Source organism: Neodiprion fabricii, chromosome 5, assembly GCF_021155785.1.
Source record: "Neodiprion fabricii isolate iyNeoFabr1 chromosome 5, iyNeoFabr1.1, whole genome shotgun sequence".
Lineage (NCBI taxonomy): Eukaryota > Metazoa > Arthropoda > Insecta > Hymenoptera > Diprionidae > Neodiprion > Neodiprion fabricii.
In genome coordinates, this window is record NC_060243.1 from 14,567,067 (window position 1) to 14,593,357 (window position 26,291).

General features: G+C 41.7%; 3 protein-coding genes across 3 annotated transcripts; 1 reads left to right on the top strand and 2 right to left on the bottom strand.

The window, feature by feature from the left end:
• The first annotated feature begins 310 nt into the window (after positions 1 to 310).
• LOC124181975 lies at positions 311 to 2,053 on the top strand. Its single transcript, XM_046568748.1, has 4 exons — positions 311 to 338; positions 602 to 1,032; positions 1,102 to 1,944; positions 2,009 to 2,053. Exons 1-4 carry the CDS (start codon positions 311 to 313, stop codon positions 2,051 to 2,053), a joined length of 1,347 nt encoding a protein of 448 aa, XP_046424704.1.
• A 20,250-nt stretch (positions 2,054 to 22,303) lies between these two features.
• LOC124182847 lies at positions 22,304 to 23,694 on the bottom strand. The gene is made up of 4 exons (XM_046570601.1): positions 23,586 to 23,694; positions 23,382 to 23,490; positions 23,136 to 23,243; positions 22,304 to 22,388 (listed from the first exon to the last, which is right to left on the bottom strand). Coding segments are annotated over exons 1-4 (321 nt in total). The 5' UTR covers positions 23,689 to 23,694; the 3' UTR covers positions 22,304 to 22,387.
• A 19-nt stretch (positions 23,695 to 23,713) lies between these two features.
• On the bottom strand, positions 23,714 to 25,575 carry LOC124181976. Its single transcript, XM_046568749.1, has 4 exons — positions 25,107 to 25,575; positions 24,794 to 25,047; positions 24,573 to 24,627; positions 23,714 to 23,745 (listed from the first exon to the last, which is right to left on the bottom strand). Exons 1-4 carry the CDS (start codon positions 25,573 to 25,575, stop codon positions 23,714 to 23,716), a joined length of 810 nt encoding a protein of 269 aa, XP_046424705.1.
• Positions 25,576 to 26,291: the final 716 nt, after the last annotated feature.

Consider the following 26,291-nt stretch of genomic DNA (forward strand, 5'->3'; position numbering starts at 1 on the left):
ACGCCTCGGAATTTGCACTCGGAGCAGTATTGTCGCAAATTCACGATGGCCACGATCTACCGGTCGCGTACCACTCTAGAATCTTCACTAACGCTGAAAAGAACTAATTTTTCAACTCATCTGAAAATTTCGAAAATTGTACTCTCCTCTAGCAAACTGTTCTCGCTATAAACATGATATCCGTAGTTGATATCGTCAAAAATGAACGGCCTGCCGTTCAAAATAAATGTATAAGTGAATTTAATTCACATTAATAGCCACATACAGCATATGTCTGCACATATCAACAAGCTTCACACACAAGTCAAAAATGTGTCTCTTCGCGACGAATTTCAAATGTAAGCTGAGAAGAACTACGGAACTACGGAACAAGAGTGTCTGGCCATAATCGATTCAATTGAATATTTCTCCACTTATCTCTATGGAAGAAAATTTGAGCTCGTAAGCGATCACGAGCCTCTCAAATGGATGCGTTCTACGCTCGATCCATGCAAAAGGCTCAAAATATGGAAAATTAGGTTATGTAAATACGATTATGAATTCCAACATAAGCCAGGGCGTGAAAATGTAAATGCCGATGCACTCACCCGTAATCCCGTAGACCTAAAGAAACTCTCGTCTACAAGTGATTCAGACGCAGAGACAAAAGTCCTTCAGAAGGCTCAGGTTTCGCCTTTATTTTCGAAACCTTCCGGTAATCGTAAAGACACGACACCTGAGACATCAGCTGACCCGTCCAAGGCCGACGCATCAATCGTAGCGGCGCGCACACGTTCGCGCCTACGCAGCGTGCCCACGGTGCCCACAGTACCGGAAAGAAGAGAGGGAAGCTCGGAGAGCTCAGGCCCGGTGGCGACACGCACGCGCGGGAAGGTCGTTACAAGACCCGCGAGGTGCCCACCTCCCGCCGACGCGAAACCCTCCGGATCTGAACCCGAGAGCTCAGGGCCACTCATACAGCGTTTGCACCGCAGTATGTTGCCCTCACAGTTACTTCCTCCGAAAAGACCGAAGTCTCCACCCCCCGTAGAGGTCAAGCCCCTCGGAGGTCCCCAATAGCCGGTGTTTTCATCGGAATCCGCAAGCGCGACGTCTGACCAGAGGCCTGCCACTATCACGGTCGCGCTCACCGCCCCCAGCAACGATTCAGATGGAAGCACGGAGGAATCGGAAGCAGATAGTACAAAGACGGTAACGGCAACTCTTGAAGATTCAATTAACAAATTCAACGAATCATTAAGGCGTTTGGAAGAGCGGCATCACACCAAATCCTCCCGTGACCCCCAAAAAAGGCCTGATAAAACAGATTTTGACTGGCCTGATCATCTGTCGGAGGGGGATGAGGTAGAAGAGGAGGCCTGGATGATTCTCCAGGAACAAGACCCTTTCGATGACATCGCCGGAGATGCTGAGCTTACCAGCCGCTTGAAAGCGTTAGAAGGTAGGTTTAAGTCACCATCGGACCAGGAATTAGTACGGCGGCTGAGTGCGAGGGAGAAGATATCATTACGCACGGAAGAAGAAGGAACGGAGGCGGACGACGAAAACGATGAGCAACCAGCTGAGGGAGAGAGTATGCCGCGAGCAAGCGCGAGAGTGAGACCCAAGACAAGTATGGCCGCAGGACTCGAGCGCGAACCCGACACCTCGCAGCCCGCTCGGACCTCTCTACTGCCCGCTCCCCGCCCCACGGTGAGATGGTCATTGCCCAGCAACGATGCGGCCCCGGCTGCAAAGTCTACATCATACCAACCACGTGCGTTACCACGTGCTACACCTCCCGGAAATTCCACCGGTAATAAAAGCGAATTCATAACTCTTCCTGATGACCCCATTATAATAGGATCGAAAGACACGAATTTGTCCTCGATCACGTCGTCCTCACTGGACTTGTCCAGTAAAGAGGAACCTGACCAAGAAAAACCTATAGCAAAAACAAGTACGGTAATTAGCTCGCGAGAATGTCTAACGTACAAACCAGGTAACTTAGTCCATTTCATTTTTGCAGATGGAGAACTATCAACCTAAGTGGGAAAACTACTCGCTGACCTAGGTAGGTTAGATGGACGAACAATTAAAGACCGGAATTCATCGATCGGACAAATAGCGGTGACTCCGTGTGGGTCCAATAAAATTTATAGTATTGTTATTAAAAAACGGTACGACGACGAAACAAACGCCGAGCACATATTCAAGGGACTCGAGAATCTTAAATTCGCCCTTCAACAAGCGGCCGTGAAGTCGGTTCGTATTTCACGCTCGGGAGACTATACGGACGAACTACCAAGCACAAAACTGCTCGATTGGTTAAATAGGATACTCGGTAAAACAAACATAGTTACCACGATATGCCACGGTACCATTTGACGACCACCGGACAAACAACACTCGCAAATAATTGAGGAATTTCATGCGAGTCTTGTCGGAGGCCATTGAGGGGTAACCAAGACCTATCGTAGAATCCGTGAACGTTTTTATTGGCCTTCGCTGAAAAACGAAGTGCAAGATTATATTCGTCGCTGCAAAGGCTGTCAGGAACGTAAATTGGTTCGAGCGAAGACGCGCGAGCCGATGCTCATTACTGATACGCCGGCAGACGTTTTTGATAAGGTGTCACTCGATACGGTGGGTCCGTTGCCAACAACACCACATGGCAATAAACACATACTCACCGTGCAAGACCACCTATCGAAATATTGTTCAGCGGAACCGATACCCGATTTAAAAGCGACTACGATCGCCGAGGCTATGGCGAGGCGATTAATTGCGCAATTTGGAGCTCCCCGTGCGATCCTTACTGATCGCGGAGCAGCCTTTACCGGAAATTTACTACGCGAAATATCCAAAATCTTTCATATAAAGCAAGTAACGACTTCCGGCTATCGACCACAGACGAACGGAGCGCTCGAACAAAGTCACATACTGTTAGCGGAATACATAAAGCACTATGCAGGTACGTACGACGATTGGGACCGTTTGTTGCCTTACGCGGAATTATCATATAACACTAGCGTGCACGAGGCGACGAATTTGACCCCTTATGAAATCGTGTACGGGAGGCTGCCTCGGCTACCGAGTCAGTTCCCCGTGGACGAAAAACTATCCACGTATAATTCGTATATTATCGAGCTAACAAAACACCTCTCCGAAATACGCGAATGGCCAGTGAAAATCAAAATCGCGCGAAGGAAACAACCAAAAAATACTACGACAAGAAAGTCCGTCCTTTCCCAGGTAAAGTGAGCGACCTTGCCTATGTCCTTAAGGAACCTCGTAAGGGTAAGTTCGACTCCCAATATCATGGCCCATATAAAATCGTCCAGATAACTGACCATAGTAATATAATACTGGAGGCAGAGAATGGGAAAAGGATAAGGAAGCATGCCGACAAGGTAAAACTGGCAGTGGTATAAGCCGCTAGCCAGTTTGCTGAAGTTGTACCATAAAAATAAAAAAAAAAATAAAAATAAAAATCGGAATGTACAGCTGAGCTACGCAGTAATTGCCGTAAGCGAAGCGAATATGTGTATGAGGGTGCGCAAGTATGAGTGTAAGAGATCAAGAGTGCGGGAGCGAAAAAGCGAGACGCGTAAACAGCCAGTGTAGGAGTACGAGCCACCGTCCACCAATTCGATGATGTTGTGCGTGTGGGTGCTTCTAGCTTCGACGGCCCTGGCCGCGGCAGAGCTTCGCAGCAACAACGCGTATCACATAACACCCATGGAAGACCGACCGGGAAATGAGCAGCTGCGCCACGCAATCTCGTGCCTATCAAAGTACGAGATAGCGATTCGAACACCGGCACGAGCACTACCACCGGCACGAGTATCAGCACCCCAACCAGCACCGGCTGAGGCGGCGGTCTCGACCGTCTCGCCGAAGCTGGTGGCACCTCCGACGGCGAAGAGGACCTCAGCAACGATCACCCGGGCGGTGCACAAGGTGAGGCGCGGCATCTGCCCGACCTGCGGGAGGAGCGGAGACAACCAGCACTGGGAGGAATGCTACTTGGAGCGCTTCCTCTCGCACCGGAGGTCGTCAAGCTCAAACTGCACGCTCTGCGGCGAGAGTGTCGGGAACAGACCGGGCCTACACGCGGGCCACCGCGTGAAAGCCTTCGGTCGCCTCCTCGGCGAAAAAAGAGCCTCCGCCGATCGAGCAGCTCCTAAGGCCACCCGAGAGGTCAGACCAACCCCAAAGACCGACGAACCCGTGCGGGCGACGACGTCACGACGCCACATACCTGCCAACGCCAAGGAGAAGGGGGTACAAACCGGGCGGGACACAGTAGAAAAGGGGGTACGAACCGACCACCTGGTCGTCTTGGAGGAAGAAGTGGCTCCTTTCTCAATCGATTACAGGTGGTTAACCGGAGTAATGATCCCCGCAGTCCGTACGCGGATCCTGGGCCGTTGGATTACCCTTCAAAGGGAAATGGACCAACTCCTTGGACCCGCAGAGGAGGAAGCACCAGCAGAGGGCGACCTGATCGGCTAGAAAGAACCGGCCGGTGACGTGCCACCCGCAACGCCAGAATCTCCGGCAAACCTCGCGGACGTCCTGCAGAATGAACCGGAGGTCGTCGAGGATCTGATCCGGTGGGAGGAATCACCGAGCGGACCTCCACCCGCAACCCTCCAGGCCAAGCCAGCAGAGACGAAAAGAAACGAGGACACCAAGGCCGTCTAAGGACACCCGAGGACGCCAAGGACCCAGCTCACGAGGGCTAAGCAGCTGGCGAGACGCAAGGACGACCGAGCGACGAGCCAGCAGTGTGGTGACAAGTGAGTGACAAAGCCAAAACCAAAAAGTGTTGTGTGTGTATGTGCGCGGGTCATGAAAGAGCTTATGTGCAATACACAAACAATGTAAATACCGAATGTTCAAAATATGCGGTCAGCGGTAAGCCAACCCTCGAGTGTCCGTGTCACCGTCGGCCCGGCGCACCGCGTCGATGGTGGCATCGACACCTAAGGGGGGAGGGATGTCACGGGCGCCGCATATTTACTCAAAACTATAGTATATTACCGATTATATCAATTATTATTATCTTCAGAAACAAGGAAGCATAGTTTTAGTTAGTCTATATAAAATATTTTATTATAACCAGTTCATGGAGTGACCAAGCGCAACGGCGCAGTTGGACGGCCAGCAACGTGAGCGTCTTCGCGCCCGCCAGATCCCGGGTGTAATCAACACCGGGATGAGGTGAGCGAGAAATCACGCGCTTCAAGGATGACTGTCGCGAGGCGAGCCTTTGTTCCGAAATTGTGTATTCAGCGAAAACCCCGAGTTGTAAATTCAGCAAGAACTCGCTCGCCGCCCGACGTTCCAAGGGATGTCGGACGAGCGAGCGAAGGCAGTCCCCGTTAGAGACAGCTAGGAACGACATCTACGGAACCCAGGCTCCTTCAGAGCTGCTGTGTGAAGAGTATCAGACTTAGAATCACCAACGATTAGAGCGAAAACACCTCTAATTTTACGAGCGGTATTCCGAAGCATTTCGCGTCGCGGCGTCAGTCTTTGAAGCTAGTAATAAGCGCAATCGTATAAGCCACGAACTCTATAGAGCAGTGTAGCCTGTAAGTGAGTGTGTGAAGGCGTGTGTACTTCGGCACCTTCGAGGCCAAAGCAGCAAGCGGGAGAGAGAGAGAGAGAAAACGTGAGTAGTATAAGAACATATTCTAAGCTTCCTTGTTAAGAACCTTTTCTGCTTTTAGTTTGAGCTATGAAACATTTTTTTCTTTGCTTCCCATTGAACATTCGTACGATCTATTGAAATCTTCCAAACCTATTCCCAGGGAACGCCCTGTAGAGGACGTTCACCTCCCAATCCACCTAAAAATTGAATATAAACCTCTGTGAGTTCTAAGAGGGTTGAAGTCGTCGTGTGCGAGACCACTCCGCACGTGACAAACATAACATCTACACAATACAGTCTCCTAACGTCGTGCATGCAAAGAAGGAATTCTTACTCATACAAATCAGGCGCATGAAAACAAATTTGAACTCACTGGTTAGAAGAGAAACTAATGACAGCAGAGTCGGGGCGGCTAGGTGGTCTAGTGAAGTAGTTCTTCGGTAAAGCATCGCTAGATACCAGGTTTGATTCATGGTTCCGTCGTTAATTTTTCGAATTCACCAGTTGTATAAATTTACATATTTTTAACAAAATTCTCTCGTAGATTAATGGTTTGCACACACGCATCTCATTGATTGGACGGCGTTGCTATCTCACGGGCTTTTCATCGGAAGCAAAGGATCGAAACGGTAAACATAACATCTACACACCACAGACTCCTTACATTATGCATGCAGAGAAGAAATTCTTACTCATACAAATCGAACACATGGAAACAAATTTGAACTCACTGGTTGAGAGAGACATTATTAACAACAGAGTCAGGGCGGCTAGGTGGTCTAGTGGAGTGAGTCTCTGGTAAAGCATCGCTAGATACCAGGTTCGATTTCCGGCTCCGTCGTTAATTTTTCAAATTCACCAGTTTTTCCAAATTTACATATTTTCAACAAAATTCTCTTGTAGAATAATGATTTGCACGCACGCATCTCACTGATTGGACGGCATTGCCGTCTCACGGGCTTCTCATCGAAAGAAAAGGATTGAGAGGGTGAACATAACATCTACACACTACAGTCTCCTTACATTGTGCCTGCAGAGAAGAAATTCTCACTCATACAAATCAGGCACATGAAAACAAATTTGAACACACTGGTTATGAGATAAGTTGATGACAACAGAGTCAGGGCGGCTAGGTGGTCGAGTGAGGTAAGTCTCCGGTTGAGCATCGCTAGATGTCAGGTTCGATTCTTGGCTCCGTCGTTGATTTTCCAAATTCACCAGTTGTTTATATTTACATATTTTCAACAGTATTCTCTTGTGGATCAATGAGTTGCACACCCGCATCTCATTTAATAAACGGCATTGCGGTCGTACGGGCTTCTCATCGGAAACAACGGATTGAAAGAGTGAACATAACATCTACGCACTACAGTCTCCTCACATTGTGCATGTAGAGACGGGATTCTTACTCATACAAATCGGGCACATAAAAACAAATGTGAACTCACTGGTTATTAGAGAAATTATTGACAACAGAGTCAGGGCAGCAAGGTGGTCTGGTGGAGTAAGTCTCCGGTAAAGCATCGCTAGATGTCAGGTACGATTCTTGACTCCGTCGTCAATTTTTAAAATTCACCGGTTGTTCAAATTTACATATTTTGAACAAAATTCTCTTGTGGTATAATGATATGCACACCCGCATCTCATTTATCAGACGGCATTGCCGTCTTACGGGCTTCTCATCGGTAGCAAAGGATTCGAAGGGTGAACATAACATCTACACACTACAGTCTCCTCACATCGTGCATGTAGAAAAGAAATTCTTACTTATCCAGATCGGGCACATGAAAACAAATTCGAACTCACTGGTCATAAGAGAAATTTATGACAACAGAGTCAGGGCGGCTAGGTGGTCTAGTGGAGTAAGTCTCCGGTAAAGCATCGCTGTATACCAGGTTTGATTCTTGGCTCCGTCGTTTATTTTTTCAATTCACCAGTTGTTCAAATTTACATATTCTCAACGAAATTCTCTTGTGGAATGATGATTTGCACACCTGCATCTCATTGATTAGACGGCATTGCCGTCTCACGGGCTTTCCATCAAAAGCAAAGGATTGGAAGGGTGAACATAACATCGACACACTACAGTCTCCTCACATAGTGCATGCAGAGAAGAAAATCTCACTCATACAAATCGGGCGCATGAAAACAAATTTGAACTCACCGGTCATGAGAGGAATTAATGACAACAGAGTCAGGGCGGCTAGGTAGTCCAGTGGACTAAGTCTACGGTAAGGCATCGCTAGATACCAGGTTCGATTCCTGGCTCCGTCTTCAATTTTTCAAATTCACCAGTTGTTCAAATTTGCATATCCTCAACAAAATTCACTGGAAGATTAATGATTCGCACACCCGCATCCCATTCATTGGACGGCATTGCCGTCTCACGGGCTTCTCATCGGATGCGAAGGATTGGAAGGGTAAACATAACATCTACACACTACAGTCTCCTCACATCGTGCATGCAAGGAACGAATTCTTACTCATACAAATCAGGCGAATGAAAACAAATTTGAAATTACTGGTTATGAGAGAAACTAATGACAACATATTCAGGACGGCTAGGTGGTTCAGTGGAGTCAGTCTCCGGTAAAGCATCGCTGGATACCAGGTTTGGATCCTGGATTCGTCGTTAATTTTTCAAATTCACCTGTTGTTCAAATTTACATATTTTCATTAACATTCTCTTGTAGATTGATGATTTGCACGACCGCATCTTATTCATCAATCGGCATCGCCGTCTTACGGGCTTCTTATCGGAAGCAAAGGATTGAAAGGGTGAACATAACATCTACACACTACAGTCTCCTTACATCGTGCATGCAAGGAAGGAATTCTTACTCATACGAATCGGGCGAATAAAAACAAATTTAAAATTACTGGTTATGAGAGAAATTAATGACAACAGAGTCAGGGCGGCTACGTGGTCTAGTGGAGTAAGTCTCCGGTAAAGCATCGCTAGATGTCAGGTTCGATTCTTGGCTCCGTCGCTAATTTTTCAAATTCACCAGTTGTTCAAATTTACATATTTTTAACAAAATTCTCTTGTGGAATCATGATTTGCACACCCGCGTCTCATTTATCAGACGGCATTGCCGTCTTACGGGCTTCTCATCGGAAGCAAAGGATTCAAAGGGTGAACATAACATCTACACACTACAGTCTCCTTACATCGTGCATGCAAAGAAGAAATTCATACTCATACAAATCAAGCGAATGAAAACAAATTTGAAATGACTGGTTATGAGAGAAACTAATGACAACAGAGTCAGGACGGCCAGGCGGTCTAGTGGAGTAAGTCCCCGGTAAAGCATCGCTGGATACCAGGTTTGATTCCTGGATTTGTCGTTAATTTCTCAAATTCATCTGGTGTTCAAATTTAGATATTTTCATTAAAATTCTCTGGTAAAATAATGATTTGCACGACCGCATCTTATTCATTAATCGGCATTGCCGTATTACGGACTCCTCATCGGTAGCAAAGGATTAAAAGGGTGAACATAACATCGACACACTACAGTCTCCTTACATAGTGCATGCAGAGAAGAAAATCTCACTCATACAAATCGGGCGCATGAAAACAAATTTGAACTCACCGGTCATGAGAGGAATTAATGGCAACAGAGTCAGGGCGGCTAGGTAGTCCAGTGGACTAAGTCCACGGTAAGGCATCGCTAGATACCAGGTTCGATTCCCGGCTCCGTCGCTGATTTTTCAAATTCACCAGTTGTTCAAATTCACATATTTTTAACGGAATTCTCTCGTAGAATAATGATTTGCACACCCGTATCTCATTTACTAAACAGCATTGCCGTCTCACGGGCTTCTCATCGGGAGCAAAAGATTGGAACAGTGAACATAACATCGACACACTACAGTCTCCTTACAACGTGCATGCAGAGAAGGAAATCTCACTCATACAAATCGGGCGCATGAAACCAAATTTGAACTCACTGGTCATTAGAGAAATTGATGACAACAGAGTCAGGGCGGCCAGGTGGTCTAGTGGAGTAAGTCTCCGGTGAAGCATCGCTAGATACCAGGTTCGATTCCTGACTCCGTCGTTAAGTTTTCAAATTTACCGGTTGTCCATATTTACATATCATCAACAAAATTCTCTCGTAGATTAATGATTTGCACAACCGCATCTCATTCATCAGACGGCATTGCCGTCTGACGGGCTTCTCATCGGAAGCAACGGATTGAAAGGGTAAACACAACATTCACACACTACCGTCTCCTTACATTGTGCATGTAAAGAAGAAATTCTCACTCATCCAGATCGGGCACATAAAAACTAATTTGAACTTACTGGTCATCAGAGAAATTAATGACAACAGAGTCAGGGCGGCTAGGTAGTCTAGTGGAGTAAGTCTCTGCCAAAGCATCGCTAGATACCAGGTTCGATTCCTGGCTCCGTCTTCAATTTTTCAAATTCACCAGTTGTTCAAATTTGCATATCCTCAACAAAATTCACTGGAAGATTAATGATTTGCACACCTGCATCTCATTTATTAGACGGCATCGCCGTCTCACGGGCTTTTCATCGGAAGCAAAGGATTGAAAGAGTGAACATAACATCTTCACCCTACAGTGTCCTTACATCGTGCATGCAGAGGAGGAATCCTTACTCATACAAATCAGGCGCATGAAAGCAAATTTGAATAACTGGTTATGAGAGAAATTAATGACAACAGTGTCAGGGCGTCTAGGTGGTCTAGTGAAGTAAGTCTCTGGTAAAGCATCGCTGTATACCAGGTTTGATTCCTGGTTCCGTCGTAAATTTTCCAAATTCACCCGTTGTTCAAATTCACATACTTTTACCAAAATTCTCTCCTAGATTAATGATTTGCACACCCGCATCTCATTCATTAGACGGCATTGCCGTCTGACGGGCTTCTCATTGAAAGCAAAGGATTGAAAGGGTAAACATAACATCCACACACTACAGTATCCTTACATCGTGCATGTAAAGAAGAAATTCTCACTTATCCAGATCGGGCACATAAAAACAAATTTGAACTCACTGGTCATCAGAGAAAGTAATGACAACAGAGTCAGAGCGGCTAGGTAGTCTAGTGAAGTAAGTCTCTGCCAAAGCATCGCTAGATACCAGGTTCGATTCCTGGCTCCGTCTTCAATTTTTCAAATTCACCAGTTGTTCAAATTTGCATATCCTCAACAAAGTTCACTGGAAGATTAATGATTCGCACACCCGCATCCCATTCATTGGACGGCATTGCCGTCTCACGGGCTTCTCATCGGATGCAAAGGATTGGAAGGGTAAACATAACATCTACACACTACAGTCTCCTCACATCGTGCATGCAAGGAACGAATTCTTACTCATACAAATCAGGCGAATGAAAACAAATTCAAAATTACTGGTTATGAGAGAAACTAATGACAACAGATTCAGGACGGCTAGGTGGTTCAGTGGAGTAAGTCTCCGGTAAAGCATCGCTGGATACCAGGTTTGGATCCTGGATTCGTCGTTAATTTTTCAAATTCACCTGTTGTTCAAATTTACATATTTTCATTAACATTACCTTGTAGATTGATGATTTGCACGACCGCATCTTATTCATCAATCGGCATCGCTGTCTTACGGGCTTCTTATCGGAAGCAAAGGATTGAAAGGGTGAACATAACATCTACACACTACAGTCTCCTTACATCGTGCATGCAAGGAAGGAATTCTTACTCATACGAATCGGGCGAATAAAAACAAATATAAAATTACTGGTCATGAGAGAAATTAATGACAACAGAGTCAGGGCGGCTACGTGGTCTAGTGGAGTAAGTCTCCGGTAAAGCATCGCTAGATGTCAGGTTCGATTCTTGGCTCCGTCGCTAATTTTTCAAATTCACCAGTTGTTCAAATTTACATATTTTTAACAAAATTCTCTTGTGGAATTATGATTTGCACACCCGCGTCTTATTTATCAGACGGCATTGCCGTCTTACGGGCTTCTCATCGGAAGCGAAGGATTAAAAGGGTGAACATAACATCTACACACTACAGTCTCCTTACATCGTGCATGCAAAGAAGAAATTCATACTCATACAAATCAAGCGAATGAAAACAAATTTGAAATGACTGGTTATGAGAGAAACTAATGACAACAGAGTCAGGACGGCCAGGCGGTCTGGTGGAGTACGTCCCCGGTAAAGCATCGCTGGATACCAGGTTTGATTCCTGGATTCGTCGTTAATTTCTCAAATTCATCTGTTGTTCAAATTTATATATTTTCATTCAAATTCTCTGGTAAAATATTGATTTGCACGACCGCATCTTATTCATTAATCGGCATTGCCGTATTACGGACTCCTCATCGGTAGCAATGGATTAAAAGGGTAAACATAACATCTACACACTACAGTCTCCTAACATTGTGCATGTAGAGAAGAAATTCTTACTTATCCAGATCGAGCACATAAAAACAAATTCAAACTCACTGGTCATCAGAGAAATTAATGACAACAGAGTCAGGGCGGCTACGTGGTCTAGTGGAGTAAGTCTCCGGTGGAGCATCGCTAGACGTCAGGTTAGATTCTTGGCTCCGTCGTTAATTTTTCGAATTCACCAAATGTTCAATTCCACATATTCTCAACAAAATTCTCTAGTAGAATAATGATTTGCACACCTGCACTTATTTATTAGACGGCATTGCCGTCTCACGGGCTTTTTATCGGAAGCAAAGGATTGAAATAGTGAACATAACTTCTACGCACTACAGTCTCCTTACATCGTGCATGTAGAGAAGAAATTCTTACTCATACAAATCGGGCGCATGAAACCAAATTTGAACTCACTGGTCATGAGAGAAATTGATGACAACAGAGTCAGGGCGGCCAGGTGGTCTAGTGGAGTAAGTCTCCGGTGAAGCATCGCTAGATATCAGGTTCGATTCCCGGCTCCGTTGTTAAGTTTTCAAATTTACCGGTTGTTCATATTTACATATCTTCAACGAAATCCTCTCGTAGATTAATGATTTGCACAACCGCATCTCATTCATTAGACAGCGTTGCCGTCTGACGGGCTTCTCATTGAAAGCAAAGGATTGAAAGGGTAAACATAACATCTACACACTGCGGTCTCCTGACTTCGTGCATGCAGAGCAGGAATTCTTACTCATACAAATCGGGCGCATAAGAACAAATTCGAAATTACTGGTTATGAGAGAAACTAATGACGACAGAGTCAGGACGGCCAGGTGGTCTAGTGGAGTAAGTCTCCGGTAAAGCATCGCTGGATACCAAGTTTGATTCCTGGATTCGTCGTTAATTTTTCGAATTCATCTGTTGTTCAAATTTAAATATTTTTATTAAAATTCTCTGGTACAATAATGGTTTGCACGACCGCATATTATTCATCAATCGGCATTGCCGTATTACGGACTCCTCATCGGTAGCAAAGGATTAAAAGGGTAAACATAACATCTACACACTACAGTCTCCTCACATCGTGCATGTAGAGAAGAAATTCTTTCTTATCCAGATCGAGCACGTAAAAACAAATTTAAACTCACTGGTTATCAGAGAAATTAATGACAACAGAGTCAGGGCGGCTACGTGGTCTAGTGGAGTAAGTCTCCGGTAGAGCATTGCTAGATGTCAGGTTTGATTCTTGGCTCCGTCGTTAATTTTTCGAATTCACCAGTTGTTCAAATTTACATATTTTCACCAACATTCTATCGTAGAATAATGATTTGCACACCCGCATCTCATTTATTGGACGGCATTGCCGTCTCACGGGCTTTTCACCGGAAGCAAAGGATTGAAATAGTGAAAATAACTTCTACGCACTACAGTCTCCTTACATCGTGCATGTAGAGAAGATATTCTTACTCATACAAATCGGGCACATGGAAACAAATTTGAACTTACTGGTTATAAGAAAAATTACTGACAACAGAGTCAGGGCGGCTTGGTGGCCTAGTGGGGTAAGTCTCCGGTAAAGCATCGCTAGATGTCAGGTTCGATTCTTGGCTCCGTCGTTGATTTTTCAAATTCACCAGTTGTTCATATTGACATATTTTCAACAAAATTCTCTTGTGGATCAATGATTTGCACACCCGCATCCCATTTATTAAACGACATTGCGGTCTTACGGGCTTCTCATCGGAAGCAACGGATTGAAAGGGTGAACATAACATCTACGCACTACAGTCTCCTCGCATCGTGCATGTAGTGACGGAATTCTTACTCATCCAGATCGGGCACATGAAAACAAATTTGAACTCACCGGTCATAAGAGAAATAAATGACAACCGAGTCAGAGCGGCTACGTGGTCCAGTGGAGTAAGTCTACAGTAAAGCATCGCTAGACACCAGGTTCGATTCCCGGCTCCGTCGCTAATTCTTTGAATTCACCGGTTGTTTAAATTTACATATTTTTAACGAAATTTTCTCGTAGAATAATGATTTGCACACCCGCATCTCATTTATTAAACGGCATTGCCGTCTCACGGGCTGCTCATCGAAAGCAAAGGATTGAAAGGGTGAACATAACATCGACACACTACAGTCTCCTTACATCGTGTATGCAGAGAAGAAATTTTTACTCATACAAATCGGGCGCATGAAACCAAATTTGAACTCACTGGTCATTAGAGAAATTGATGACAACAGAGTCAGGGCGGCCAGGTGGTCTAGTGGAGTAAGTCTCCGGTGAAGCATCGCTGGATACCAGGTTCGATTCCCGGCTCCGTTGTTAAGTTTTCAAATTTACCGGTTGTTCATATTTACATATCATCAACAAAATTCTCTCGTAGATTAATGATTTGCACAACCGCATCTCATTCATCAGACGGCATTGCCGTCTGACGGGCTTCTCATCGGAAGCTACGGATTGAAAGGGTGAACACAACATTCACACACTACCGTCTCCTTACATTGTGCATGTAGAGAAGAAATTCTCACTCATCCAGATCGGGCACATAAAAACTAATTTGAACTTACTGGTCATCAGAGAAATTAATGACATCAGAGTCAGGGCGGCTAGGTAGTCTAGTGGAGTAAGTCTCTGCCAAAGCATCGCTAGATACCAGGTTCGATTCCTGGCTCCGTCTCCAATTTTTCAAATTCACCAGTTGTTCAGATTTGCATATCCTCAACAAAATTCACTGGAAGATTAATGATTTGCACACCTGCATCTCATTTATTAGACGGCATTGCCGTCTCACGAGCTTTTCATCGGAAGCAAAGGATTGAAAGAGTGAACATAACATCTTCACCCTACAGTGTCCTTACATCGTGCATGCAGAGGAGGAATCCTTACTCATACAAATCAGGCGCATGAAAACAAATTTGAATAACTGGTTATGAGAGAAATTAATGACAACAGAGTCAGGGCGTCTAGGTGGTCTAGTGAAGTAAGTCTCTGGTAAAGCATCGCTGTATACCAGGTTTGATTCCTGGTTCCGTCGTAAATTTTCCAAATTCACCCGTTGTTCAAATTCACATACTTTTACCAAAATTCTCTCCTAGATTAATGATTTGCACACCCGCATCTCATTCATTAGACGGCATTGCCGTCTGACGGGCTTCTCATTGAAAGCAAAGGATTGAAAGGGTAAACATAACATCCACACACTACAGTATCCTTACATCGTGCATGTAAAGAAGAAATTCTCACTTATCCAGATCGGGCACATAAAAACAAATTTGAACTCACTGGTCATCAGAGAAATTAATGACAACAGAGTCAGAGCGGCTAGGTAGTCTAGTGAAGTAAGTCTCCGCCAAAGCATCGCTAGATACCAGGTTCGATTCCTGGCTCCGTCTTCAATTTTTCAAATTCACCAGTTGTTCAAATTTGCATATCCTCAACAAAATTCACTGGAAGATTAATGATTCGCACACCCGCATCCCATTCATTGGACGGCATTGCCGTCTCACGGGCTTCTCATCGGATGCAAAGGATTGGAAGGGTAAACATAACATCTACACACTACAGTCTCCTCACATCGTGCATGCAAGGAACGAATTCTTACTCATACAAATCAGGCGAATGAAAACAAATTTGAAATTACTGGTTATGAGAGAAACTAATGACAACAGATTCAGGACGGCTAGGTGGTTCAGTGGAGTAAGTCTCCGGTAAAGCATCGCTGGATACCAGGTTTGGATCCTGGATTCGTCGTTAATTTTTCAAATTCACCTGTTGTTGCAATTTACATATTTTCATTAACATTACCTTGTAGATTGAAGATTTGCACGACCGCATCTTATTCATCAATCGGCATCGCCGTCTTACGGGCTTCTTATCGGAAGCAAAGGATTGAAAGGGTGAACATAACATCTACACACTACAGTCTCCTTACATCGTGCATGCAAGGAAGGAATTCTTACTCATACGAATCGGGCGAATAAAAACAAATATAAAATTACTGGTTATGAGAGAAATTAATGACAACAGAGTCAGGGCGGCTACGTGGTCTAGTGGAGTAAGTCTCAGGTAAAGCATCGCTAGATGTCAGGTTCGATTCTTGGCTCCGTCGTTGATTTTTCAAATTCACCAGTTGTTCATATTGACATATTTTCAACAAAATTCTCTTGTGGATCAATGATTTGCACACCCGCATCCTATTTATTAAACGACATTGCGGTCTTACGGGCTTCTCATCGGAAGCAACGGATTGAAAGGGTGAACATAACATCTACGCACTACAGTCTCCTCGCATCGTGCATGTAGTGACGGAATTCTTACTCATCCAGATCGGGCACATGAAAACAAATTTGAACTCACCGGTCATAAGAGAAATAAATGACAACCGAGTCAGAGCGGCTACGTGGTCCAGTGGAGTAAGTCCACAGTAAAGCATCGCTAGACACCAGGTTCGATTCCCGGCTCCGTCGCTAATTCTTTGAATTCACCGGTTGTTTAAATTTACATATTTTTAACGAAATTTTCTCGTAGAATAATGATTTGCACACCCGCATCTCATTTATTGAACGGCATTGCCGTCTCACGGGCTGCTCATCGAAAGCAAAGGATTGAAAGGGTGAACATAACATCGACACACTACAGTCTCCTTACATCGTGTATGCAGAGAAGAAATTTTTACTCATACAAATCGGGCGCATGAAACCAAATTTGAACTCACTGGTCATTAGAGAAATTGATGACAACAGAGTCAGGGCGGCCAGGTGGTCTAGTGGAGTAAGTCTCCGGTGAAGCATCGCTGGATACCAGGTTCGATTCCCGGCTCCGTTGTTAAGTTTTCAAATTTACCGGTTGTTCATATTTACATATCATCAACAAAATTCTCTCGTAGATTAATGATTTGCACAACCGCATCTCATTCATCAGACGGCATTGCCGTCTGACGGGCTTCTCATCGGAAGCAACGGATTGAAAGGGTAAACACAACATTCACACACTACCGTCTCCTTACATTGTGCATGTAAAGAAGAAATTCTCACTCATCCAGATCGGGCACATAAAAACTAATTTGAACTTACTGGTCATCAGAGAAATTAATGACAACAGAGTCAGGGCGGCTAGGTAGTCTAGTGGAGTAAGTCTCTGCCAAAGCATCGCTAGATACCAGGTTCGATTCCTGGCTCCGTCTCCAATTTTTCAAATTCACCAGTTGTTCAAATTTGCATATCCTCAACAAAATTCACTGGAAGATTAATGATTTGCACACCTGCATCTCATTTATTAGACGGCATTGCCGTCTCACGAGCTTTTCATCGGAAGCAAAGGATTGAAAGAGTGAACATAACATCTTCACCCTACAGTGTCCTTACATCGTGCATGCAGAGGAGGAATCCTTACTCATACAAATCAGGCGCATGAAAACAAATTTGAATAACTGGTTATGAGAGAAATTAATGACAACAGAGTCAGGGCGTCTAGGTGGTCTAGTGAAGTAAGTCTCTGGTAAAGCATCGCTGTATACCAGGTTTGATTCCTGGTTCCGTCGTAAATTTTCCAAATTCACCCGTTGTTCAAATTCACATACTTTTACCAAAATTCTCTCCTAGATTAATGATTTGCACACCCGCATCTCATTCATTAGACGGCATTGCCGTCTGACGGGCTTCTCATTGAAAGCAAAGGATTGAAAGGGTAAACATAACATCCACACACTACAGTATCCTTACATCGTGCATGTAAAGAAGAAATTCTTACTTATCCAGATCGGGCACATAAAAACAAATTTGAACTCACTGGTCATCAGAGAAATTAATGACAACAGAGTCAGAGCGGCTAGGTAGTCTAGTGAAGTAAGTCTCTGCCAAAGCATCGCTAGATACCAGGTTCGATTCCTGGCTCCGTCTTCAATTTTTCAAATTCACCAGTTGTTCAAATTTGCATATCCTCAACAAAATTCACTGGAAGATTAATGATTCGCACACCCGCATCCCATTCATTGGACGGCATTGCCGTCTCACGGGCTTCTCATCGGATGCAAAGGATTGGAAGGGTAAACATAACATCTACACACTACAGTCTCCTCACATCGTGCATGCAAGGAACGAATTCTTACTCATACAAATCAGGCGAATGAAAACAAATTTGAAATTACTGGTTATGAGAGAAACTAATGACAACAGATTCAGGACGGCTAGGTGGTTCAGTGGAGTAAGTCTCCGGTAAAGCATCGCTGGATACCAGGTTTGGATCCTGGATTCGTCGTTAATTTTTCAAATTCACCTGTTGTTCAAATTTACATATTTTCATTAACATTACCTTGTAGATTGAAGATTTGCACGACCGCATCTTATTCATCAATCGGCATCGCCGTCTTACGGGCTTCTTATCGGAAGCAAAGGAATGAAAGGGTGAACATAACTTCTACACACTACAGTCTCCTTACATCGTGCATGCAAGGAAGGAATTTTTACTCATACGAATCGGGCGAATAAAAACAAATATAAAATTACTGGTTATGAGAGAAATTAATGACAACAGAGTCAGGGCGGCTACGTGGTCTAGTGGAGTAAGTCTCCGGTAAAGCATCGCTAGATGTCAGGTTCGATTCTTGGCTCCGTCGCTAATTTTTCAAATTCACCAGTTGTTCAAATTTACATATTTTTAACAAAATTCTCTTGTGGAATCATGATTTGCACACCCGCGTCTTATTTATCAGACGGCATTGCCGTCTTACGGGCTTCTCATCGGAAGCGAAGGATTAAAAGGGTGAACATAACATCTACACACTACAGTCTCCTTACATCGTGCATGCAAAGAAGAAATTCATACTCATACAAATCAAGCGAATGAAAACAAATTTGAAATGACTGGTTATGAGAGAAACTAATGACAACAGAGTCAGGACGGCCAGGCGGTCTGGTGGAGTAAGTCCCCGGTAAAGCATCGCTGGATACCAGGTTTGATTCCTGGATTCGTCGTTAATTTCTCAAATTCATCTGTTGTTCAAATTTATATATTTTCATTCAAATTCTCTGGTAAAATAATGATTTGCACGACCGCATCTTATTTATTAATCGGCATTGCCGTATTACGGACTCCTCATCGGTAGCAAAGGATTAAAAGGGTAAACATAACATCTACACACTACAGTCTCCTAACATTGTGCATGTAGAGAAGAAATTCTTACTTATCCAGATCGAGCACATAAAAACAAATTCAAACTCACTGGTCATCAAAGAAATTAATGACAACAGAGTCAGGGCGGCTACGTGGTCTAGTGGAGTAAGTCTCCGGTAGAGCATCGCTAGACGTCAGGTTAGATTCTTGGCTCCGTCGTTAATTTTTCGAATTCACCAGTTGTTCAAATCCACATATTCTCAACAAAATTCTCTAGTAGAATAATGATTTGCACACCTGCACTTATTTATTAGACGGCATTGCCGTCTCACGGGCTTTTCATCGGAAGCAAAGGATTGAAATAGTGAACATAACTTCTACGCACTACAGTCTCCTTACATCGTGCATGTAGAGAAGAAATTCTCACTTATACAAATCGGGTACATGGAAACAAATTTGAACTTACTGGTTATGAGAAAAATTACTGACAACAGAGTCAGGGCGGCTAGGTGGTCTAGTGGGGTAAGTCTCCGGTAAAGCATCGCTAGATGTCAGGTTCGATTCTTGGCTCCGTCGTTGATTCTCCAAATTCACCAGTTGTTTATATTTTCATATTTTCAACAAAATTCTCTCGTGCATCAATGATTTGCACACCCACATCTCATTTATCAAACGGCATTGCGGTCTTACGGGCTTCTCATCGGAAGCAACGGATTGAAAGGGTGAACATAACATCTACGCACTACAGTCTCCTTACATTGTGCATGCAGAGAAGGAATTTTCACTCATACAACCCACATAGCACAAGTACATCCTTAGGATATCTCGTGGACATCAGACTGGGATATTCTGGATATCCAGGGATCATCCCACGATATCCCACAATATCCCGTGGATGTCCTTGGGATATAAAAATGTCCGATCCCACAATATCTTCAGGATGTCCACGGTGGATAACTCACGACCTCCTGACAATATTTATAGGACGTCATAGGGATATCCTTTTAATGACCTTCCCGGAGCATCTGGGATTGGTTTGATTTGATATTTCCGGTAATAATTGTTACATCCTTTTTTCACTGGTATCTTTCTGGTGTGAAAAAGCCATGTAAAAAAGCAATGAAATTAAGCTCTGGTAGAAATTTTGTTCCGACCCAGAAGCGGTCTCTTGTTAATATATCGGGACGAGGATAGCTAAAATTATTATTCATTGGTTTCAGCAAAAATAACAGAATACGATCATGTAATAAATGTATTATTTTTCGCATGTATCACTGTTATTCTTGCTGAAACCAATAGATAACAATTTCAGCTTTCAGAGCACCCTTCAGGGCCGAGACGTAACTACATGTACTGAAGTATAATTTCGATTATTGTGGCAGTTTCACACAAAACGAATATCAGCACATTTTCGGTATCACATATAACAATGTCTTCACGGAAAAATTCGATCAGACTTTCCAATTTTGGGCCTTCGTTAAGTCAATTTTTGACGTCATAGGTTTTTCGACACATGCAATGTTTCAAATATTATAGCATTTTGCAGTAAACGCGTGAATACTTATTTTGAATTGGTTGAGAAGACAGGCTTCTTATTCGAATTGTTTTCGCAAACAATGATAATTTTTCAGGGTGAGTATTTTATGTGAAATGAAAGACAAGTTAATTATATAAATGTAATTATATTTACTATTTATTCAAACAGCCTAATAAGAGTTCTGTACTGAAGCATTTATTGCACATATGAATCACCAATTGCTACTGTCATTAAAATTAATTGGCAATTGGTTTAAGAGCAAACAAACTTCACGTGGTAGGTGCATAAATATACATATATTCAGTCAAGTTGCATAAATTTGACAAATGTGATTCCATATAGATCCTTTTTGTAACAAGATGAAGTACAGCAAATGACTTCATTAAACTATTTTGATCATAATCTTTTGTTATGACACGATATTTGGAATTTGAAACATTTTATAAAAATGTCAATTCATTTTTTTCATAAAACTCCAGCTATAAATAGTTGTCATTACGGTAAAAATATAAAATCGATGACGCCATGAACCTCCTTGAAAGAAGACTCTGCTGAAACTTGGTTGAAAATGGCAAAAAAATTAATTTCATTACCAAAAAGTATCGAATCTCGAAATCGATCCCTAAAAATATAGTCGTGGACATTATGTATAATGGATATGTACTTTTTAGAGATAAAATTAATTTTTAGCCGTTGATAATCAAGTTTAAGAAGGGTCTTCTTTTAACATCAACCAAAGATGTTCTCATTTGTCAGATCATCGCCCGCTGGAAAGTAATTCAAAATAAATTACCAATAGTCATATAAGAGACGTAAGCAATCTATGAGCGACATTCAATGTATTCTCGGTCTAACCTATTGATACTACATTCCAGTTGATAGACATCATTGCACAGGTTCTTGCATTGTACCTTCCATGCCTTTCATTTCAATACCAGTAAAATTAATTTTCAAATTAATTCATTAATTTGTAATGCTTCACATCAAATCTGACTTTTTACATCGACTTTTACAATGCAATATTGCTACCCCCGATAGGATTTAAGTGGAATAAAACAATATAAATACTACATAAGACATCGGAATATATAAAAACGTACGATAATAAATAAAAAGCTACGAATGATACGGTTAACGATATCATTGTAGAACGATCATTAATCTAATAATCAAAGCACGGTGGAATGTAGTGCACAGAGCATTTCCAACCTACTTTCAACGATAAATAGTGAAACAAAATTGAATACTAGTAACATAATGAGAATGCAGCCAATATCTAATAACTATACCAAAAAAATACTAACACATTACCAAAATAAAAACATACTATCTTGTTTAATCAACACAGAAATATGGGAAATAGTACGGAATCGTCCATAAGGAACTTCAATAATATACTTACGATTAGTTTGGCTACATCACGTAGTACGTAGAGTCAGTCATTATCTCATAGTATTATTTGAAACATAAAACTTGCTTTGCTTGCAATGTATTGCAATAAATAATATAGTATTTGAACCGCTGTTTAAAGCGCTGTCGAACTTAAAGGATAATAATACTTAAAAGGCATTAGCTTTATTTCCATCCAACCAGCAGATGGATAGAAATGTGCCACTCAATTTTATAATCACAGTCGCAGAAGCATCAGATATTTTCATCATGTAATGCCAATTTAGGCAGTCATTTGGTATGTGCGTGTATTTCTGAAAAAAATATAGTGATGCATTATCGTTATAATTGTATTATGCTATACATGAAGTCGCTAAAAAAAAAAAGTGTTGCCGCCTATTTAATTTTTTCAACAGATAGATTCTATTCAATTCTTAGTACCGATTGGTTCAAAATTTTTGAAATATGAAAGATTTGAAAGATTTTTTCTCATTTAGAAGTACTGTGTAATGATGTAGCTGTACAATACATTTATAATGTGATAAGATTATAAGGGTGAACAATGTATACATTGAGCGTAGAACGATACATAGTCAAAAGCGCTGCTTGGTAGAGCCAATATGTGTATAGGACTTAGGACTAGATTGATTCTTTAAAATGGGTTTATCCAAATCAATGGCTTCTAATAAGAAACAATTATCTCATGCATTAGGATAAAAGAACACGTATCATCTGCGTAAAAGGATTAGAAATACGTGGTATCTTATCGGTTGGTCCGAAGTACGTGTTTCTTATTAGCACACATTGCAATAATGTCCTAGTTACTGAAAGTACGAAATCCAATGTTTTAAAATAAAAGACAAATAACCTACGTTAACGTTCCCCTTCTGAACAACCGAACTTTTGTATAAACGGGTCCGTTGTTGATTCTCAAGCTGGTAAGAGAAGCTAAGACAACACAAGGACTCTGATTAATATCTGAATCATTCCCTACTAAAACATCTCACTATAGGCAAGTTTTGAGAAAATAATAATTTTGTAGTAAGAACAAGGAAACGTACTAGTTGGAATAATCAGTCCCTTCAGCTACTCCAGGAACGTTAAGTTCTACTTCGGCATCTGGTTCTCTGGCGGAGTTTTCTTCTGCATCTGTGTGCAAAGATAGGGGCCTGAAAGTGTATACATTATGAGATTTACAATTCAATTTGGAACAGATATTTCTGAGAACATTCTGCTCGACATAATGCAATTATTTGTTTGTTTCATATTGATAGGAACAAACATGACTAAATAAATCTAATATTCACGGTTTCTCTCGTGACAATCGTTCCTTCGCGTGCCGTAACCAATCTTTAATGACTTTCGCAATCATATCTTCTGTGACCAAATTTGTGGTCGATGCTTTCCCGACAACATCTACAATAACGTTAGAATGTAAATAAGTTATGGACATTTTACCAACGTGCATGATAAATGTTACAATTAATTTAATATGGTATGAATCAGTTTACCTAGAATAACACGACACAAATGAAGTGTTGAAAAAATTCTTTTTCCTTTTGACCCGACCCAGCTAAATTTCTCAGCTACATAATTGCTGAAAAGCCGTTCCATCAATCTAGTGGTAATGTTTTTGTAATCACTTCCACCGATTTTTAGTAATGCTGTCATCTGGAAAATGTTCAATACAATTGATCAAATTAAAATGAATAATACCAAATTTTCCACTAAATCAAAACTCACAATTCACAATATTTTTGAATTAACGTTTTCAGTCACAAGTCATTTGTCTTTACTGTTATAGGGATCTGGTATAACTGATTTTTTATTAACAAATGAGAAAAATGAGTAGACTCGAGAAGAATGTGAGTGTAAACGTAATGTTACTAAAAAGGAAACAGAAGAGCTGAGAAGTCAACAAAGAGAAAGTGATCAGAAAGCAATAACCTGCAAGTTGTCATTTCAGAAAAAGGTATTTGAACGGTTATTTTGGTATCTCGAAATTCTTTGAACTGCAAAAGATTATTTAGCAGCTTTAAATGTACATAATCATATCCTTTGGAATTGATTGTGAAAGGTCTATTTCAAAATGATTGAACTACTCCATCGCTTGTGCATGAAACTTGATTCCACTTTAGAAAATTCTGTGCTCAATAGTGTAAATACTAACGAAGTGTCCTCTACAGAAATGCTCAAACGAACCTCCTCAGCTAATAGTTTACATCGGAGGTGCCTTTGTGCTTCACCTGTTATACTTCGGGACATGTATGAAACAGATATAGTAAGGGGAGACCTCACTTAATGTCAATATTAATCTTTTTTACAATATTCTTGCGTAAATATTTCATCTTTGACTACTTGTGTGGAACTTTTGAAGTCAATATGTGTGTAAATTTCAGATCATCTGGTTAAGGCAATGCTATGCTTGATTAAATTACTATTACTGCAGGTTATTGGGTTACTCTTGAATAGAGCAATAAAATAGAATTTTTATTTACCATCTAACACCTTGGTTGTTACAGAATGGTGCTTGCTGTATGAATTCATGAAAATCTGCCAAAAAAATTGCTTTTTTTTACCATGTTACCAACAAAACAAGCAATTTCTTTCAAATTTCAATTGCTTTCTATAGCAAACGCCATTACAATAGTTGTAAATTGTTGAATGCCAGAAGGAAAATCTATTTTGGTATATTTGGAATAAAAAACTATATACCCACCAATTTTTGTTTCATCGCATTGTTCGTTAATTCTTTTTCTACTCTTTGCAACATTTTTACATGGCAAATTGGGAAAAGATTCATGACTTCAAGTTCGGGGTTATCAGCTTCTTGATTCGCATCCGGAATATTATCAGTACATTTTATACCATCTAGCTTCTTACTCATCACCTCCACAACATCAATAACATTATTGATTTTGGCTTTCAGCATAGTGAAAGAGCGTATGATAAAGCGTTGATAAGTTCTGAAATCTGTAAAAAAAAGTTGATGTCTCAAGATATGGAATGACTTAACGTATTTCATTTTTTACCTTCATTGTCAAGAGATATAGTAGGTTCATTCATATTTGTCTTCCGCATACAGCTTTCCAAATCTGGATCAACATTTTTGGGTTGTATTACTTTCTTGGCTGGCATTTCCCTATGTGCGTGTGTAACTTGTGGATTACTGTTATGTTGTTTAGGATTGATTGACGCTGTATTGTTAGTATGTGGAAGAGTTGCCGTTGCAAGTGTGTTTGTAGCAAGTGAACATTCTGATTCAGCATTGTCTTCTGAGTGCTCTTGGATATTAAGATATTTGCCAGTCTGCTTGGGGCAATGGATTTCCGCATCCTCGAAATCTGAGTTGTTATTGTTCAATGGCTCGTGACATCCCATTTTCCTTGAAGTAACAGCTGATGCTTTGCTGTTTTTTATCGGTTTTTGCGGTGGAATGAATGGTTCACTCACATAGGGCTTAGGAAGAGGAGGAATTTTGGATCGACTGTTATTTTCCATACCCGAATCCTCATCATCGCTATCAGAATATACTAAGCGAGCATGTGTTCTTCGTCTCAATTTTAGACATGTATCATCAACATCCGAATTGAGATCGGAAAATATTTCCGCATCTTTTAAAATTTTTGTTCCTTTCTCATAGTTATCTAAAATTTTGTAAATATATTTGAGGTAAAAAAATTCATCATTGGCAATTACTGAATTACATTACAATTCTTTTTCACAATACACGACTTAAATACAGCTTGTTCATTCAGTTAAGGAAGATGGCTACGTGAGAGAAAGTGACGTCATATCAGAAATGGATCCAAAGCTCAAAATATTAATGTCTAGAATAACAGTCTAGTAACGAAAGCGGTGAAACAAATGTTTATAATATGATATTGAGGATTTCAGATTACTCATAATTTCTCGTAACCTTATTGGTTAATGTCCACCTAAACCGAACGGACAAACTATAATGTTTTATCTGTACCCAACTCGTTCAAAAAGAAAACGATGGTAGACTGAATACTAATTCTGGTCATCGTAGTACATAGTTGAGCCTATACCACGGGTGTAAAGAAAAATTAACTTACAAGTTTTGGCCAGTATACATTTTACTTTGAACAACTTCCACGAATCTTTAATCGGTTCCAATACTTGCACAGCCTTGTAATATCGATTCATCGTTGTAAAATTAGGCCAGTAAGCTTCCATGGTCTCTTCAATTAGCC

Bases quoted from the DNA above. Each gene is read 5' to 3' on its own strand.
- LOC124181975 (XM_046568748.1), top strand. From the start codon at position 311: ATGTGTCTCTTCGCGACGAATTTCAAAT. The intron at 1,033-1,101 runs GTCAAGCCCCTC...ACGTCTGACCAG, and splicing joins AGTCTCCACCCCCCGTAGAG to AGGCCTGCCACTATCACGGT. The intron at 1,945-2,008 runs GTAATTAGCTCG...TCATTTTTGCAG, and splicing joins CTATAGCAAAAACAAGTACG to ATGGAGAACTATCAACCTAA.
- LOC124182847 (XM_046570601.1), bottom strand. From the start codon at position 23,688: ATGGAACGGCTTTTCAGCAATTATGTAGCTGAGAAATTTAGCTGGGTC. The intron at 23,491-23,585 runs GTAAACTGATTC...ACGTTATTGTAG, and splicing joins TTTGTGTCGTGTTATTCTAG to ATGTTGTCGGGAAAGCATCG. The intron at 23,244-23,381 runs GTGAATATTAGA...ATACACTTTCAG, and splicing joins CGATTGTCACGAGAGAAACC to GCCCCTATCTTTGCACACAG.
- LOC124181976 (XM_046568749.1), bottom strand. From the start codon at position 25,575: ATGGAAAATAACAGTCGATCCAAAATTCCTCCTCTTCCTAAGCCCTAT. The intron at 24,628-24,793 runs GTGGGTATATAG...TTTTTTTGGCAG, and splicing joins ATGCGATGAAACAAAAATTG to ATTTTCATGAATTCATACAG. The intron at 23,746-24,572 runs GTAAATAAAAAT...AACATTTTCCAG, and splicing joins AACAACCAAGGTGTTAGATG to ATGACAGCATTACTAAAAAT.